This window comes from Lactuca sativa, chromosome 4, assembly GCF_002870075.4.
Source record: "Lactuca sativa cultivar Salinas chromosome 4, Lsat_Salinas_v11, whole genome shotgun sequence".
Lineage (NCBI taxonomy): Eukaryota > Viridiplantae > Streptophyta > Magnoliopsida > Asterales > Asteraceae > Lactuca > Lactuca sativa.
Genome location: NC_056626.2, coordinates 400,420,862 through 400,437,459, shown reverse-complemented (window position 1 = coordinate 400,437,459; position 16,598 = coordinate 400,420,862). Strand labels below are relative to the sequence as shown.

Here is a 16,598-nt window from a genome sequence, read left to right as displayed (position 1 = left end):
CTGAGGGAGGTGTTGGAGACCCTGAGGAGGGAGAGCTTGTATGCCAAGTTCTCCAAGTGTGAGTTTTGGTTGCGCGAGGTGCAATTTCTCGGACACCTCGTCAACCAGAACGGGATTCTGGTCGATCCGGCCAAGGTCGAGACCGTGATGAGATGGGAGGTTCCGAAGTCTCCATCTGAGATTCGGAGTTTCCTGGGATTAGCAGGCTACTATCGAAGGTTTATTCAGGATTTCTCCAAGATAGCCGTACCCCTGACGCGGCTGACGAAGAAAGTTGTGGTCTTTCGGTAGGGACCCGAGCAGCAGGCTGCATTTGAGACACTGAGACAGAGATTGTGCGAGGCACCAATCTTAGCTCTGCCAGAGGGCGTAGAGGATTTTGTGGTTTATTGTGACGCGTCCATTTCAGGGTTGGGCGCGGTATTGATGCAGAGGGGGCAAGTCATTGCCTACGCCTCGAGGCAGCTCAAGCCTCACGAGGCGAACTACCCGACGCATGATTTGGAGTTGGGGGCGGTGGTTTTTGCCCTCAAGATTTGGCGACATTACCTCTACGGGGTTCGATGTACCATTTACACGGACCACAAGAGTTTGAGGTACCTCATGGATCAGCCGAATCTGAACATGAGGCAGCGTCGGTGGTTGGACGTGGTGAAGGATTATGATTGCGAGATCCTCTACCACCCGGGGAAGGCCAATATGGTGGCCGATGCGCTTAGCCACAAGGCGGCGCCGATCAGGGACGTATGCATGAGGATGCCCGTGGTGACTCCCCTGTTGGAGCGAATTCGGGAGGCTCAACAGGAGGCTATCAAGGAGGAGCATCGGAAGAGCGAGCGTGTGGTGGGTCAGGTTTCCTCCTTCGATTATGATAGCCGAGGACTATTGACACTACGCCGTAGGGTGTGGGTGCCGTATCACGGAGGCGTGCACCAGATTTTGATGGAGGAGGCACACAAGTCCCGATTCTCTATTCATCCCAGGGCGACGAAGATGTATAGGGATCTTCGTCTAGATTATTGGTGGCCCTGCATGAATCGGGATGTGGCATGGTACGTTGAGCGGTTCTTGACCTGCAGGAAGGTCAAGGCCGAACATCAGAGACCGCATGGCAAGATGCAGCCGTTGGATATTCCACTGTGGAAATGGGAAGATATCACGATGGATTTTATCACGAAACTTCCCAGGACCGCGCGTGGAGTGGATTCGATTTGGGTCATCGTGGATCGATTGACCAAGAGTGCTCACTTTATCCCGATTCAGGAGAGCATATCGGCCGAGAAATTGGCTGACATCTATATCAGGGAGATCGTGGCGCGGCACGGGGTGCCAGTATCGGTTATCTCGAACAGGGATGTGCGTTTTACTTCCAGATTTTAAAAGAGATTTCATGACGAGTTGGGCACTCGTTTGCATTTTAGCACCGCCTTTCACCCGCAGACGGATGGTCAGAGCGAGCGGACCATCCAGACCTTGGAGGATATGTTGCGGGCGTGCGTGTTAGACTTTGGTGGTAGCTGGGATACCTATCTTCCCTTGGCCGAGTTCTCCTACAACAACAGCTACCACGTGAGTATCGACCGCCCTCCATTTGAGATGTTGTATGGACGGAGGTGCAGGACCCCGATATGCTGGGGTGAAGTTGGCCAGAGAGTCATGGGGAGCACCGAAGTGGTGCTCAAGACGACCGAGAGGATCTAGCAGGTTCGGAGCAAGCTTCAGACTGCTCAGAGTCGACAGAAGAGTTACGCCGACAAGCATCGATCCGACTTGGAGTTCCAAGTCGGGGATATGGTTCTCCTGAAGGTGTCGCCTTGGAAAGGCGTCATTCGATTCAGAAAGCGGGGCAAGTTGGGCCCGAGATTCATCTTACCGTTCAGGGTTGTAGCCTGGGTGGGCAAGGTGGCGTATAGACTGGATCTGCCAGTCGAGCTAAGCCAGATCCACAACACTTTCCATGTTTCTCAGCTGCGGAAGAGCCTAGTGGACGATTCAGCAGTAGTGCCTTTAGAGGATATTCAGGTTGATGACAGCCTGAACTACATTGAGCGCCCAGTCGCAATCCTCGACAGGAAGTCGAAGAATTTGAGGAACAAGAGGGTGGAGCTAGTGAAGGTCCAATGGCAGCACCGCAAGGGTTCAGAATGGACTTGGGAGCCGGTGGACGAGATGATGGAGCATTATCCCGAGCTGTTTCAGGATCGAGCAGCAGACTTCGAGGATGAAGTCTAAAATAAGTGGGGGAGATTTGTAGCACCTGGTTCCTGTTTGTATTCTTGGTTATTAAATCTCCTTATATTGCATGATTAACCTTGGACTCGGCGAGTTGAAGGACTAACTCGCCGAGTAGAAGCGGGACTAGACGCTGGATCTACTCGGTCTACTAGGCGAGTAGGTCCGAGGGACTCGGCGAGTAGACCCTGTCTGGACTTAAACCCTAACCTGGGTGTTTGCACCCTATTTAAACGATCTAACCCAGCCTCCATTTCCCCTAGCACTCCGGGAGATCTGTAGAACGAAACCCTAGCCCCTTTTGTGTCCTTGTGGGTGATTTTTTTAGCATTTTGAAGGTGGTTTGGAGCTTGGGAGAAGAAGGAGAAGGTTGAAGAGTGCAAGAAGGGAAGAAGATCCGGAATCTACTCTGTGAAGGGCTTCTATTCAGGTAGAAAAGTTCCTACCTTGATCTTTAGTTCATTGAGTCCTCTTTTTGTCCCTAAAAAGAGGTTTTAAGCCCTAAGAACCTAAATCTCTATGTGTCTATGGTTAATGTTCTGCAAGGACTTCGGTTTTGGACCTTTTGGTCATCCTAGTAGCATAAAGTCTATGTGGTTGAGGTGATTGAAGTCCCCATTGAGTATAGGACCTCTTAAAGAGCTTGGAATTGCATGTTTGAGCTCATAGGGTCATGCATGCACATAAAGTTTGCAACATTACGTGGTAAATGAGCCCTAGGACCTTGGATCTGTGGTTTTGAAGTGTTGCATGTCCCAGATTTGGCCTACTCAGGGAATGGGTCGAAGGACTCGGCGAGTCCCAAAGTGGAACTCGGCGAGTTCTATGAAGATGGTCGTCGACTCGGCGAGTCCTATGAAGATTGCTTGGAGCTCGCCGAGTAGTTCCTCAAACTCGGCGAGTCATATGAACATCCACATATCATGAGGGGTTTAAGCATCGAAGGCTTAACCCTTCGTACCTGTGCGCGGAATTAACTGTGTAACGTAGTCCCGAAACCCCAAACCCTCGTATGGGGTGTTCTGGTGTGGATTGAAAGCGAGCAGGGGATCTGCTCGAGGAACTCGGCGAGTTGGGACTCGAGTTGGCCCCATAGTCCCGGGTAGCGAGTCAAGGGTGACTCAGTGAGTGGGGAGAGGGACCTGATGAGTGGGACCGGATCAGTGAGGGATGGACTCGGCGAGTTGCTCGTGGACTCGGCGAGTCCAGTCAACTGGAAGTTAACTTTGACCTGGACTTGGCTTGGTAAGGGGTAAAAGGGTCATTTTACCCTAAGAACATCTAGTAGTGTTTGACTGATCCTTTTGTGGGAATTATAGCCGGGGAACGTCCGGAGCAGCAGCAGCAGTAGACGGTCATTTCCCACACAGACCAACAGCCTTTTCGAGGTGAGTTACCTTCCAGTAGCGGTGGGTCTACGGCCACAATGTCGGCCCACCAGTAGGAGTTGTTGTTAGAAGATTATCTTTGTGATATCATTTTGGTTTGCTACTACCTGGTATGTTATGTGCTAGCATGATCTGTTTTATGTGACAGTATAGAGATCGGTTGTTAGGACCGAATGGTTGTGCAGACACCCCAGAAATGTCTGACAGTATATGATGATGTGTTAACATGCTGGCTTGTTATGTTATATGCGATAGAGGTAGTGGGAGGGGACTAGTCCCCGGGGATCGGTTGTCAGGACCAACGGGTAGTCAGCACCCCATAATGGCTTGACACGGGTAGGACGACACCCCAGAATGGCCGCACGGGTAGTCGGCGCCCCAGAATGGCCGTACCGGGTAGTCAGGCGCCCCAGAATAGCCTGGCAGTATTTGTGTTATGTGGTTGCATGGTATGTGGTAGGTTGGGGGAACTCACTAAGCTTTGTGCTTACGGTTTTCAGATATTGTTTCAGGTACTTCCTCAGCTAAGGGAAAGGAGCAGGCACGGTAGCGGCCCATCATACACGCACTCCTTGGTTCCGCAATTATGTGTTTTACATGGGATTGATACTCTGATATTTTGAATGTTTATCTGTTATGGATTTTAAACTTGGTTATCGATGTGAATTGGTTTAACTAATCAATGTTTTAATTGTTAATGTTTCCTAAAGTAATGTTTTAAAAACGAAATTTTTAGATGTGAAATTTGGGACGTTACAGGGTCGTGAATGCTTCCAAGGGCCCAATGGGCCGAAAATTTTTATGTTTAGGATCCAAAGATCCTAATTAAAGTTAACGGGCCCAAAATACTCCACCCTTTCATCTTGGCCCAAAAATCTCATCCCATGTATATAAAAAAAAGTGAAATGGGGGGGGGGGGGGGTGGGGGTTGACTTTGGAGGTGCCACCTCCATATTATTCAACATGCAACAATGTTAGATCCTCCATACTTCCATGCTAGTCACCTCACCACTCTCTCTCCCATCTCCTCTTCTACTCTCGGCCGAGAGCCACAACACACATACACAAACTTCTTCAAACATCTTCCTTAATCACTCTCAAGCATTCTTCTCCTTCTCCCTCCAAAATCTCGAAATTTTGCTTATGTTTCAAGAGGATTTTCACAAGAACATCATCATTTCTTGGTAAGTTTGTACATATCCAAGATTATATAACTCTTTTCACATGTTAGATCACTTCTCCTAAACATTTTTGGTGATCATACTCTTAGAAAACCCCCATAAGTTCGAGATCTACATCAAAGGTGTGCTAAGACCAAAAATCTCTTCCACTTCTTCTTCAAAAACCAAAACATCAAACAAAGGTGAGTTCATACCCTCTTGTTTTCGGTTTTCATATGATTTTTAGGGGAGAATACAAGAAAAATGTGTAGATCTATGTGTTATATGCTTGTTTTGTGTGAATTATTAGTTTATTTGGCTCAAATATGTTAGATCTTAGCAAATCTTGAAATTTTAAGTATTATTTAGCACAGATCTATGAACTATGACATTATATACATCACAGTATCAAGCCAAAAGTAATCACATGGTTAAGATACAAAAGATTTCAACAAAAACCTTGTTAAAGGTCAAAATTGTCAAGAAAACAAAAGATAAGGGCAAAAAGTGTCATTTGTGTTTTCATAAGGGCCAAACAGGTCCTACATGTACAAAAAGGTATTGTTATGTTAAACATACTTTAAAAAGGGCCAAAAATGCAAATTTAAGCTTAATGGGCCAAAACATTTGGGCCTCATGGTTTTGGGCCCAATTTGCGAAAAAAAATGAAGTTTTGAGGTTAAAATTGTTATTTGGCTAAAGTTTGAGTCATGAATGTAAATAAACCAAATTTAAGGGTGAAAATAACATTTATTTTCAAATTTGACCAAAAATGTAAAATTTTCCAAAATTGGGCCAAAAGTGTAAATTTTTACAAACAAGGAGCTGAAAATGCACTTTTCTGCAAAATAGGTGTGAAAATATAACTTTTTGGGCTAAAACCGTAAATTTTTAGACATTTGGGACAAAATTGCAAATTTTTATGAATTATAGACTAAAGTGTCATTTTTACAAACTTTGGGCCTTAATTAAACATTGGTAGATTATTGGCCAAAAACGTCGTTTTTACAAAACATGATTTTTATTATCAATCTAATAAAACTCGAGCTAAAACAAACAACGGAGTAAAACAAACGAACGGAACACATCGATAACTATTTATTGGGCATAATATTCACGTTACCTAGCCATTAGGCCCCAAGGGCCCAATTCAATGTATATTGAGCCCAATGTTTTCCATGACATGTTTATTGGGTCTTGCGACCCGCTTACATGTTAATTTGGACCTAAGTTACGGATTACATGTTTATTGGGCTTGTGCAGCCCATTTACATGCCTATTGGGCCTAAATTACCCTCTTACACGTTATTTGGCCTTTGTGGTCTAATTAGATGCTAAATGGGCTTGGAATGGAATTCAAATGCTAGTGGATCATAACTATACCGTTGCATAATCATTGAACTTAGTATACTTGTGTATGTACTTTCGAATACCAAAACATATCACATATACGTAAACATTAAACATAGTACAAAAGGGGTTGAGAATCTAGTGAGACATGTCGGTTGCCACCTCTGAGTGTACAATCGTAGCATGTAGTTATAATCAGATTTTCCTGGTAAGAAAGCGGGAGTTTGTGTATAGATCTATACGGGGTGACCCCCACACCTTAGTTGTTCGCTACAGCTAGACTAGGCAAGTCTAGGGCGACAAAATCCTTAGCAAGACCGACATTTGGAAAAATACCAAGACGAGCGACCTAGTCATTATCATGCATGGTTATAACGGCTCATATAGGGATTCAATACCAAAAATTTAACCTTTCGAAGATAACTCTTCGATTGTGTCGATGCAAAAACGACTTATTTAATGATACAAGAATCTAGACGTGGTTATAAAACAGAAGATATCGGATTTTATGGGAAGATTATTCATATACATTTATCATCTATTCACAATACAATGAACCTAAACTATACTCGTACAAGTTATAACTATGAAATACACACATGCATTTATACTTGATTTCACTTCATTTTCAGACATTTTACAGAAAATATCGGATTTTCTGGGTTTTTATGAACGATACAAAGACTTTTACTCAAACATACTTATAAACTCACCAACATTATATATGTTGACCGTTTTCAAAATAACTTATATTCTCAGTTAATCGTTAAGCAGGAAGGATTTGCGAGTGTGTATGGTTTAGTTTTGTGTAACAACATTTATCGTATTTTTAACAAATTGAACTTATGTATTTTAACAATGTACTTGATGTGAAGAATGGTGGTTGTATTCTGTAATGTTGGCGATGAATGTGTTATGTTTCATGTATATTCATTGTGATGATTATTCAATTGTTAGTCACATGAGCCCCCGGACGTTTCCGCCATCTGGTTCGGGGGTGTGACAATGACCCAAATCGATACTATATATATATATATATATATATATATATATATATATATATATATATATATATATATATTCAATCAGTAATGTAATTAAGAACACCCGAAAGCTAAACCAAGGAAAAAGTAATTTCTAATAATAAAAAATGAATAGTCAACTAAATTTGAAATAGTGCACAAGAAGGTGTTGTTCCACTTTTGATTTCTTAGGGCATGGTTCCACTTTGAGGAAAATGGCAACCAACAATACTTGAGGGGATGCAAATGACGAACAATCGACCATTGAAGGAGATATGGTTGACACTATCACTTGATCAGGTGAATGCAAACAGGAGGTATGTAGGCGGATGGCATAACATAGTCGAAAAACGGATCGTCGCCTGAAATTGATACAGAAAAACGAGAAGAAGGAACGATGCAGACGAGATGGTGGTTGAATTCGATGGTGGTCGGCGACTGATAAGTCGAATATCTTTTCTATGCAGATGTACCTATGGGTGATTTGTAGGGTTTTAAACTAAATTCTCTAATTTAAAGGGGATATTAAATGTTTCGAATATTTACTAAAATTAAAAATAGTAAGATTACTATTATACCCTATAAACAATTTATTAATTATTTTATATATTGTAAATTTTGATTGGTCCATAATTAATCCTACATCCACAATAGATAGTTAGAATACATGAATATCTCTCTCTCTCTCTCTCTCTCTCTCTCTCTTTTTCTCTCTCTCTCCCTGTGTGTGTGTGTGTGTGTATATATATATATATATATATATATATATATATAATGATTATTTCAAATATCTCACACGAATGATATTTCATCATCCTCGACAATTTGCAAATCGTCTTAAATGGTTTTGTCGGTGGTTGGATGATATTTGTATTGAAGAAATTGTTCTAGACTATTATGTTAGTCTTCTCACATGTTTTTAAACATTAACGATTTGGAATTATCATATAAGATTTAACATCGTCCTAGACAGATTTTATGTAAACTAGACAAGGATTATTGGTAACCGCGGCTAGTTTTACATCAGTTTTGAAGGTTCTAGACATATGGGAATCAATAAAGAGTATTGTTCTATCATACATTTGTCATATTAAATCATTTGTTTATAAATCATAATCTACTAATATAACATGTCCATAAAGAACTCAACTATGATCAAGCTACATTGAAGAGATGTAAGAATTTATTTAAGAGTACTTCTGGTGAGGTTATTGTGATATTAGAATAACTTGGTGTGATCGTTACTTTGATTCCACGCAAGATTGTGAGTATTTTAGTCTTAATATTTTAAATAATATGGGTAATATTAGCATACTTCTTTGTGCTTGCTTAAAATTTGTTACTTTATTTTTAAGACATTGTATTACCAAACCATTATTCATTGTGCAAATGTAATGTTAGCCCACCAAACTTTTCGCGTTTGTTTTAAAAGGTCACTAAACTATATTTTTGCACATTAAAGTAATAAACTCTCATTTCCATGTTTTAAAATACCCTTTTGCTACCTGCAACTGGATTCAAAGGTAATATACATGCCTGGAAGGATTTGACTGCCATGTCAACATCCACCTGGTTTATTATCATTATTTTGTTCTTGAAACTTTCTTTGGTCATGTTCATTTTGAAACCAAGTACTGTTCATATTGTTTGTAGAACATTCAAACACCATCACCTTAAACCACCGTCTGCCTTTAATGGCGGTTTTTACACACTGAATGGATTCAATCACACCCCCAAATCCCACATAAAATAGCCAGAGATAGAGAGTCAACCGACATTTGCTTTCAATCTTGGCTCCGGATCTCACCTCTAACTCATTTCTCCTTGCCACTACACCTCACACCAGTCTCGCTTCACTCAAAAACACTAGGAGATTAATCGTAAGTGCAAAGAAATCTGATGTATCTTTCTGCCGGAGAAGGTGAAATCGAGAATCGGTTTCGGTTCAATTTCGACTTCGGGAAGGTTCCTGAAACCGGCCTCTTGCCCCATTGCTAGCTCAACTCCCGATTCGTCCTTTCCTGAAGATAGACCCATCGAAATCCCCTTCTCTACACCTTCATTTATCTCTACCGACGATGACCCTACCACTCTCCAAGTCGCCACCAGCGTTCTCCTCACCGGCGCGTCTCCATCTTCCTCTTTCGCTCCCTCCGTCGTCGTGCAAAGCGCGCCAAAGAATTGGTTCATGCTCTCTCTCACTCATCTCTCTCTCTCTATCACAGGGGTTTGATTTGTATAAACCGTATTTATGATTCGCAACTGAACCTATTGCAGTTATATGCGAGTATTAGCAATGATTGAGTTGAGAATTTTGTCTATGGACTAGAAATTTAGGTCTAAGAGAACAAAAACTAAAAAGATGTTGAAGGAGGAGGCACTTGAGAGTTTGAAAGCAATGACGCCAGTTGAGGAAAATGCTCCTCTGTTACCTCTTCAGGCGTTGCTGGGAGGTTTGTTTGCTGGAATTATTGCAATTATTATGTATAAATTCACCACCACCATTGAAGCTTCTCTGAATCGTCAAACCATTTATGATAAAATCATCCCCAATTCTTAATTGTTAATTCCAAACTAGGAGGTGAACCCAGGCTTCGCCTGTGGTCAGTTTTTTTTCTTATTAAAACATTGTAATTTCAAAAACTCAATTATAACATTCTAATTTTGACATTTAAAATTAACGTTGGCCTTCATCACCTCAAAATGTCAGTAAAGTTGATCGTGTTCCCATTATTAGTTGTCTGATTTCATTCAATTATAATGTAATACGATACAAAAGAGTAAAAAGTTCAATACACATTTATAGATACAATGAAAGTAGAATGTTATAATACACAAAAACAGCAACAGTAGTCACTGTCAAGTACATTGACATTTATTGCATTTTAACTCTATACATTATTTGTTAACAAATTTAGCTATTATCCAAAATTCATGACAGTTTGAAATGCCAGTTCAATAATCACTAAAAAGTGGCAGATGTCAAATGTTATTACCTTGAGGCATTAGGATAAAACCACACAACATAATAGGTGGTAATTGTCCAAACAATGACATCAAGAAATGAAACGTACGACCAAAATATTATCACAAATGTGTAGCCCCATAAATACTCATTTTCTTTTGATCCCCTACCAGGGTATAATGGTACTTTTACATTTACAAAAGTAACAAAAAAAAGTTCTCCTGAAGAAGATTCTAGAACATTTAGCTCAAATCAAGCAATGTGATGACATTTTGTTTGTGATAAGAGTACATCAACACCAAATGGGTAATATGTTGCATAATTAGGAGCATGTTCTTTTTTTTATCCATGTAAAACTTTTAATAACATATGTATAATTACCAATAAAAAACAGCTATATGTTTACATAGAACAAACAGATAATTACCTCAAATAATTCTCCCGTTAGTACTCTAAAAGTTTTGGGTTCAACATTTGACCATGAATCAACCAATTTGTTGTCTTATAGACAAAAGGATACTTATGAACATACATTCAATGTTTTTGTGTATGTTTTCATAAAGTTGGATAAAAAAAATACATACATATACTGGTGTTGGGGCATTGGGGTGTCCGGCTTTCCATTTAAATGGAAGTTTGTGTGTGGAGTTTTTACGAACAGTTGGTGGGCTTGAGCTTAAAGATATTTTTTTAACAGAGGGGACAGTAGGAGCAAGATAAGGGAGAGAGTTGGTGGGAATTACTCCACGGTCCAACAGAACAACTTCCCTTCCAAAAATTTCAACAATAGAAGAAGATATTTAATCAAGGTATATTTTCTTTCCTTCACAGGATTTGTATAGTATGTAATTGGTCTTGAATTCAAACGAAGTTGTGTCATGTCATTAAAAGAATTAACTTGCCTTGAAAGCAAATTAATCAAAGATGGAAACCTAACATAAATACAAACTTAACAATTCTATGTCTTTAGAGATTTTCAGATGCTTCATGACGTACATATAATAAGAAAACATAATCAGCAAACTGAATAGCAAGAACATAACGAAATCATGAACCGAAACCTGCGAATACGTTAAATCAATAATGGAAATCTCAATAAAGTTGAAAAGATTGATTGAAACGTAGGAACTTACCACAAATTGTTGTGTTGGTTGAGAAAATAAAATTTGTTCGATTTAGGAACAATTTCAAACAACAAAACCTCCTACATGGAGATGATCTTTTAAGGTCTCGGGAGTCAATCATTTGATAATTGTAAGGTGAAACTATGAACTGTTGAAGAATACTTTGAAATCGTTCTTCTTGGTATTTTAACGTAAAACTAAAGTTGTTGAATGACATGATTCACGAAATTTGATTGGTCGATTTAGATAGAGAGATCAAAATCTTTCTTCCAATTAACAACCACGCCTTATACGTGAACTTTCAAAATTCAAAATCATGAAACAAAATTGAGGTTAGAGGCTGAGAAAATGCGGGTGAAACACCGACATGGTTGCAAACACCAGTTGCATACTCCGATCGGATATGCCTTCCGAGTTGCCATGCCAAAATACGGCTTCGAATCCGAATTTTATTCACGAAGAAACTCATCAATGCCTCAATCTTGCTAAAGAACAATCAAAATCGGAACACATCAACGAAATCACAAATCAAATACATCATCGCCTCAATCCTGGCAAACGAAGCAATAAAAAAACATGAAATACAATATAAGGAAGAAGGAGTAGAGACGAAAGTAGTGGAAGACAGAAAAAAAAACCCACATAAAGTCGCAGAAGAAATTCGGTCGAGAAAAGTAGGAAAATCAGAACATAATAGATGAGATGTAATTGGATGGGGAGGTGGTTGAAGATAAGGAAGAATCGAGGGAAAACACGTATCATTGCAACGTGGCACTGGAGGGACCAAAAATTGGCAATAAGCATAAAGTAATAGGGCAAAATTGTGAACCAAGAAAGATACGTGGCAAATTTTTGAATGACTCAAAATTAAAGGGCAGAATTGTAACCAAGAAAGATACGTGACAAATTTATGAATGACTCAAAATTAAAGGGCAAAATCGTGAATCAAGAAAGATATGTGGTAATTCACTGTTCCTAAATGTGTGGGGATTTAATATATGTATATAATTCAAATGAGAGTCAAACCCAAATGTGTGTGATTAGAGGAAAGATCGAAGAAGCAATTAGATGTGTAGAGAGGAAAGGAAAAGAATGAAATAATGACTTTGAGGTGACGTAGATCGGAGTAAAATGGAAAGTACTCAAACTTCGCAACCTATAAAATCAGGTAAAATGGTGTAATTAACAGGTTACCAACAAGCTTAGTGACCTATTGCGCAGAAAAATAACTTTGATGACTAAATCGGACACACGTGAAAAATTCGTTGGGTTAATATGACATTTACCAAGATGTGGTAGTATCTGGTTACATTATAGTAACACAAATAATTGTATCAACACATCAAAGACAAAAAAAAAATATTTTGTAGGCTTAAAGATTAACACAAATAATTGTATTCACACATAAGGTGCTTAAGATCGAATAGTTGAACGTTAATAACTATAATCATGTTCATACATCTATGTCGAAATCTAAAGAAAGAAATATTTTTGTAAATCTAATTTTTTTGATAAGTTTGAAATGGTCTTGTCTTCGCATTTATTCGTACAAACACGTTTAGTGTTTTTGCATTTTCTAGTCAACATTGTTTTTATATGAACAAATTACATGGATGGTCCTTTAACTTTATAGTTTTTCCCTGATATAGTCCTTACAAAACTTTTTTTCCTGAGATGGTCCTTAGGGAGAAAAACTTGCACGGAAAAGGCCTTTATGACTAACTATGTTAACAGATTCTGTTAAGTAATTGTAAATGATGAATATGCCCTTTGCTTTTTGTACATAAATGATCCTTTTCTCTTTCTCTCTCTCTCTTTCCCTCTCTCTCTCTCTCTCTCTCTTCATTTTTAGATCAGACATCAATTGTAGATTCACCAGAGATCCAACAACACAAACGATGGGAAAATGCTCCTCGTTTATTGTCTGGTCGGAGACGCAGAAAAAGAAAAAAATGGAAAGCGACGATCGGGAAGCTTTGGTGGTCAAGCAGATCTCGAGCAGGAGCAACCGACCTCCGACGACCCTTTGTGGTTCTTTTCTTGTCGTCGGCGACCACCAATCAAAGGGAAAAGGAAGCAGCTGGATCAACGGTGGTTCTGGCGAGAGGCTGCTCCGACAGCTCCCTCATTGGTTCTTCTTTCTTTGTTAGACAATAGAATGCAAGGAGAAGGGGAGGCATGGATCGAGCAAAACAGAAACAGAAGGTGTTTGGGGTGATGCTACTCAACTGGAGAAGTAGGTGGAGGGGGCCAGATTGTAGGCAACATCCTCCTTTCTTCTAGTTAATTTTTCCGGCGACCAAGCCTTTTGACAGGGCTGCAGAGATCTAGGGGACAACAACAGCCATAGGGAGTGTTTGTGGAGTTGGATTGCGACAGAAAGAGGAAGGAAGGGGCAATTCTGGTGGCTGGCAGCCTCTTCCTTGGCCGATGGTGAATAAAAACGGGAAGGGAAGAAAGGTGAGGGTAGAGAGAGAATGAGTGATATAAAGAGAGAGAGAGAGAGAGAGAGAGAGAGAAGAGCCTATTTTTTTATTTCAATTTCACAGCATATTAAAATAAATATAAAAAACAAAAACAAAGGGCATTTTCGTCTTTTCACATATACTTAACAGAATCTTTTAACAAAGTTAGTCATAAGGACCTTTTGTGTGCAAAGTTTACTCCGTAGGGACCATCTCAGGGAAAAAAATTTCGTAAAGACCATATTAGGGAAAAACTATAAAGTTAAAGGACCATCTGTGTAATTTGTTCATTTTATATTCATCCCTAATAAAAAATAATTTTTTAAATGATTATAACATAATATTTTACCATAAAGTCCACGTAACTATAACTTTACCGATAAAATTTTAGTATTTTTGTATTTTCTAGTCACTATGGTTTTCTATAATCATCCCTAACATATATATATATATATATATATATATATATATATATATATATATATATATATATATATATATATATATATATATATATATATATATATATATATATTCAAATATTTTCACTATTTTTTGTGTGCATGTATGACTGATTCTGGACCAATCATTTTAGTTATTTTAAGAAAGTAATTAATGCATATTAAATGCTAAAGATGTAATTAATATTCGTTATATCTTCAACATGTAATATGCATTAATTACTTTCTTAAAATAACTAAAATGATTGGTCCAGAATCAGTCATACATGCACACAATAGATAGTAAAAACAAAATAACCTAACATATATATATATATATATATATATATATATATATATATATATATATATATATATATATATATATATATATATATATATATTTGACCATAAACTCCATTTGTAACTATGACTCTCAATAAAATTCTAGTACTGTTATAATTTATAACAATATTCTAGCACGGTTATAACTTGTAACAGTGCCACAATTTTATCGAACAATATTTCAATGTTTTTTTATTGTAAGTTTTGAACAATTTATTAAGTAGCATGTATTGGGAGAACTTCTTTGACAAGTTATGATTTTTTTGTCATATTTTATTAAACAAATTTTTGATAAATTTAGTCAAATGGATTTTCGATTAACAAAAACCGTTGTTACTAACGGTTCGGTTTTGGTTTAACCAAACACCCGTGGTTATAAGAGTTGTGTGATAAGATTTTGTGTTTAAATAGTCATAAATTTGTCACTACAAAATTGCTTTAATTTCTCATATTCATGTATAGAAGATATACAAAAGAATCCGGTATAGAACAACATTTCAACAAAATAATATACAAAAAAAAAAAAAAAAATGAATGAATTAAATCACAAATAAGCACAAACAAGGCCTTCTTCATCATCATCATCATAATCTCGGTTGTTCTTTAGAGTGTCTGTAGAGATCATAAGGCGACCATAGCTCATCGACCGGACATGGCTCACCGGCGTCCAGTCTCACCCACGGCTTCCCTTTCCCACTCCAGTGCAATAAACTAATCGGACCTGGATGCAAAGACCTGCAACTATGAACCCTATTGTTCCCACCGAGCCCATGTTGGTTCCATCTATGATCAATCGCCGCCACGTCGCCGCCAAACACCAACAAAAATGGCGGAAGCGAACCCAAATCGTAGATCCGCTCCTCCTTTTGAATCTCCATCCATCTCTCAATTCTACTCCGGTAATCTTCTCGTCTCCACTTCGCCAAATCCATCACCATTACACCTGTGTTGAAGTAACACGGTTTCTTCCCGTCGAACACTCTCGACAACCGTGAATCGGACCAAAACCGATCGGTGAAATACTTGGTGAAATTCGCGTGACAGTACACCGGGGCTCCGATTGCCGTCGATCCTAATGAAAACGACCAAAGCTTCTGTATATCGTCAACCACGATGATATCAGAATCGAGATAAATCACTCGGGTCACACTCGAATCGAGTATTTCAGCTAAATAAGTCCTCGCGTAATTCAAAGGATCTTCAAGCGCTTCGCGAACCGAATACGAAATCAGATTCTTAACAACGCGATCATCGAAGCTGTAAACCCTAAAATCGAGAGACGGAAATATAGTTTTAATGATCCGGGATAAGTCATCGGGTTTGGGGGTTTTTGATTCGGATGCAATGAAGTGGAAGTAGAGATTTTCAGGACATGAAGTATGCTTAAGAATCGAATGAACAGCAGCTATGGAACCTCGCAAGTATTCAAAATCGAGAGTCATGGCGACATGAACAACAAAAGGTCCATACGCTGTGGCGGTTGTACCTAACACTCCACAATGATCACCATTTCTATACTCAGGTGCTTCAAGGTATTGCACGTTGTCACTTCCATAAACTCCGATATTCGAAGCATACTTTTTAATGGGTGTTTCTAATTCAGGAATCGATCGTATCGCATTTGTGCAGAGAAAAAACAGAGCAACAATCAACACGAAAACAGCTTGAAATCGAAGCATATCAGCATTCACAGAAGCTTTTCCGATCATTAGCAATGGTCGAATTCAGATGAATTTGTGTCTGAATTTGTGGGTTTGTGTTGTCTTGAAAAGTTGCTAGAAGATGAAGAAGGTCTGCGTGTATATATATTCAGAGTAGGAAGAAACGCGTTTTGTTTTGAACGCGGAAGGGTGTGGAACGAAAATTGTGGAAGAATTGGAGGGGTGATATTGGAATGGTGGAAAAGAAAAGGGATGAAATTTGGAAATTGATTTGAATTGAAAATTCAAAGGTGGAAGGTTCGAGGAGTGTGACAACAATTTTGGTCGATTGTATCATTGATTTCCATGTTACCACGTGCCTTGTTCTGTTGTTCACATTGATTGATATTCCATCATCAAAATTAAAATGTTTGAATGTGTATTTTAAGTTTTTGAAAATATTTTAA

General features: G+C 38.9%; 1 protein-coding gene across 1 annotated transcript; it reads right to left on the bottom strand.

The window, feature by feature from the left end:
* Positions 1–14,909: 14,909 nt before the first annotated feature.
* Positions 14,910–16,280, bottom strand: LOC111891723 (probable galacturonosyltransferase-like 10). Its single transcript, XM_023887794.3, has one exon. It carries the CDS (start codon positions 16,198–16,200, stop codon positions 15,076–15,078), a length of 1,125 nt encoding a protein of 374 aa, XP_023743562.1. The 5' UTR covers positions 16,201–16,280; the 3' UTR covers positions 14,910–15,075.
* Positions 16,281–16,598: the final 318 nt, after the last annotated feature.